The sequence below is a fragment of the Acanthisitta chloris genome, unplaced genomic scaffold (genome assembly GCF_000695815.1).
Source record: "Acanthisitta chloris isolate BGI_N310 unplaced genomic scaffold, ASM69581v1 Scaffold43229, whole genome shotgun sequence".
Taxonomy (NCBI): Eukaryota; Metazoa; Chordata; class Aves; order Passeriformes; family Acanthisittidae; genus Acanthisitta; species Acanthisitta chloris.
In genome coordinates this window covers 1-1,083 of record NW_008691637.1, presented here as the reverse complement: position 1 = coordinate 1,083, position 1,083 = coordinate 1, and the positions used below count along the sequence as shown (strand labels likewise).

General features: G+C 49.5%; 1 protein-coding gene across 1 annotated transcript; it reads right to left on the bottom strand.

Moving 5' to 3' along the window:
- Positions 1–115: 115 nt before the first annotated feature.
- SRSF3 (serine/arginine-rich splicing factor 3) lies at positions 116–321 on the bottom strand (the record flags this gene model as incomplete). The annotated part of the gene is made up of 1 exon (XM_009082293.1): positions 116–321. A coding segment is annotated over exon 1 (206 nt), but the record flags the coding sequence as incomplete, so codon positions are not given.
- Between the last annotated feature and the right edge of the window lie 762 nt (positions 322–1,083).

The window sequence follows — 1,083 nt, the reverse complement described above, 5'->3', positions numbered from 1 at the left end:
CCCTGCACAGCCCTTGGATCTGCACTTGACCCTTCCCAATTCAAACTTTTATCACCCCTAACAACTTCTCCCATTTCCCCCAGCCAAGCCAAACACACAAGAAAGTACATCTTACCTTCCATCTAACTCTCTTACTGCATCAGCTGCATCTCGTGGGTCTTCAAACTCCACAAAGGCAAAGCCAGGAGGGTTTCTTGCCACCCACACACTGCGCAGAGGTCCATAGTAGCCGAAGGCTCTTTCTAACTCAGTTTTGTTGCCATTGTTCCCAAGGTTACCCACATAAACCTTGCAGTCCAGCGGACAAGAGTCACGATGCATCGCTAGGACAGAGAAAGAGAGGCAGATTTAACACACAGCACGTGCTCATGCACTCCCAAGGGAAGTTTTCTCATGGCTGCTTCCTTCTGAAACTTCCAGCACTGACAGGATGTATTCCCACACACAAAATGAAAGTATTTCCGCATAAAAAAAAAAAGAACTAATTACCATAAATAAACTTATATAATATAGTGTATATTTCCATATATAATCTGTGTGGAAAGGGGAGTGTTCAAAGCAATCCAAGAAGCGAGTTGCATGTCACACTGTGATCAAAATTCACTCTTTAAGGGCATTTTGGTGAATTTAGGGTCAATAACACTCGGGAGGGATTCGCTGCCTCTCCCTGGGGGGAGAGCGGAGTGGTCAAACCGGACCAAAAAGCGAGCTGCACGTCTCACTGCGATCAAAATTCACTCTTTCAGGCCATTTTGGTGACTTTAGGGTCAATAACCCTGGAGGATTTTGCTACCTCTCCAGGGAGGAGAGGCAGTGGAGGGAAGAGTGTTCAAACCGAACCAAAAAGCGAATCGCACATCTAAATGCGACCAAAATTCACTCTTTAAGGCCATTTTGGTGACTTTACGGTCACCAACCCTTGGGGGGGGTCGCTGCCTCTCCCTGCTTGGCGCGGGGGGGAACTGCAGGGGGCGCTGCGCAGGGGAGGCTCCATTGTTCCCAGGCAGGAATGGGATTGGGATCGGGAACGGGATCAGGATCCGCAAGCGGAGCGGGGGAAGCACCATCCCTACCGGCAGCGCC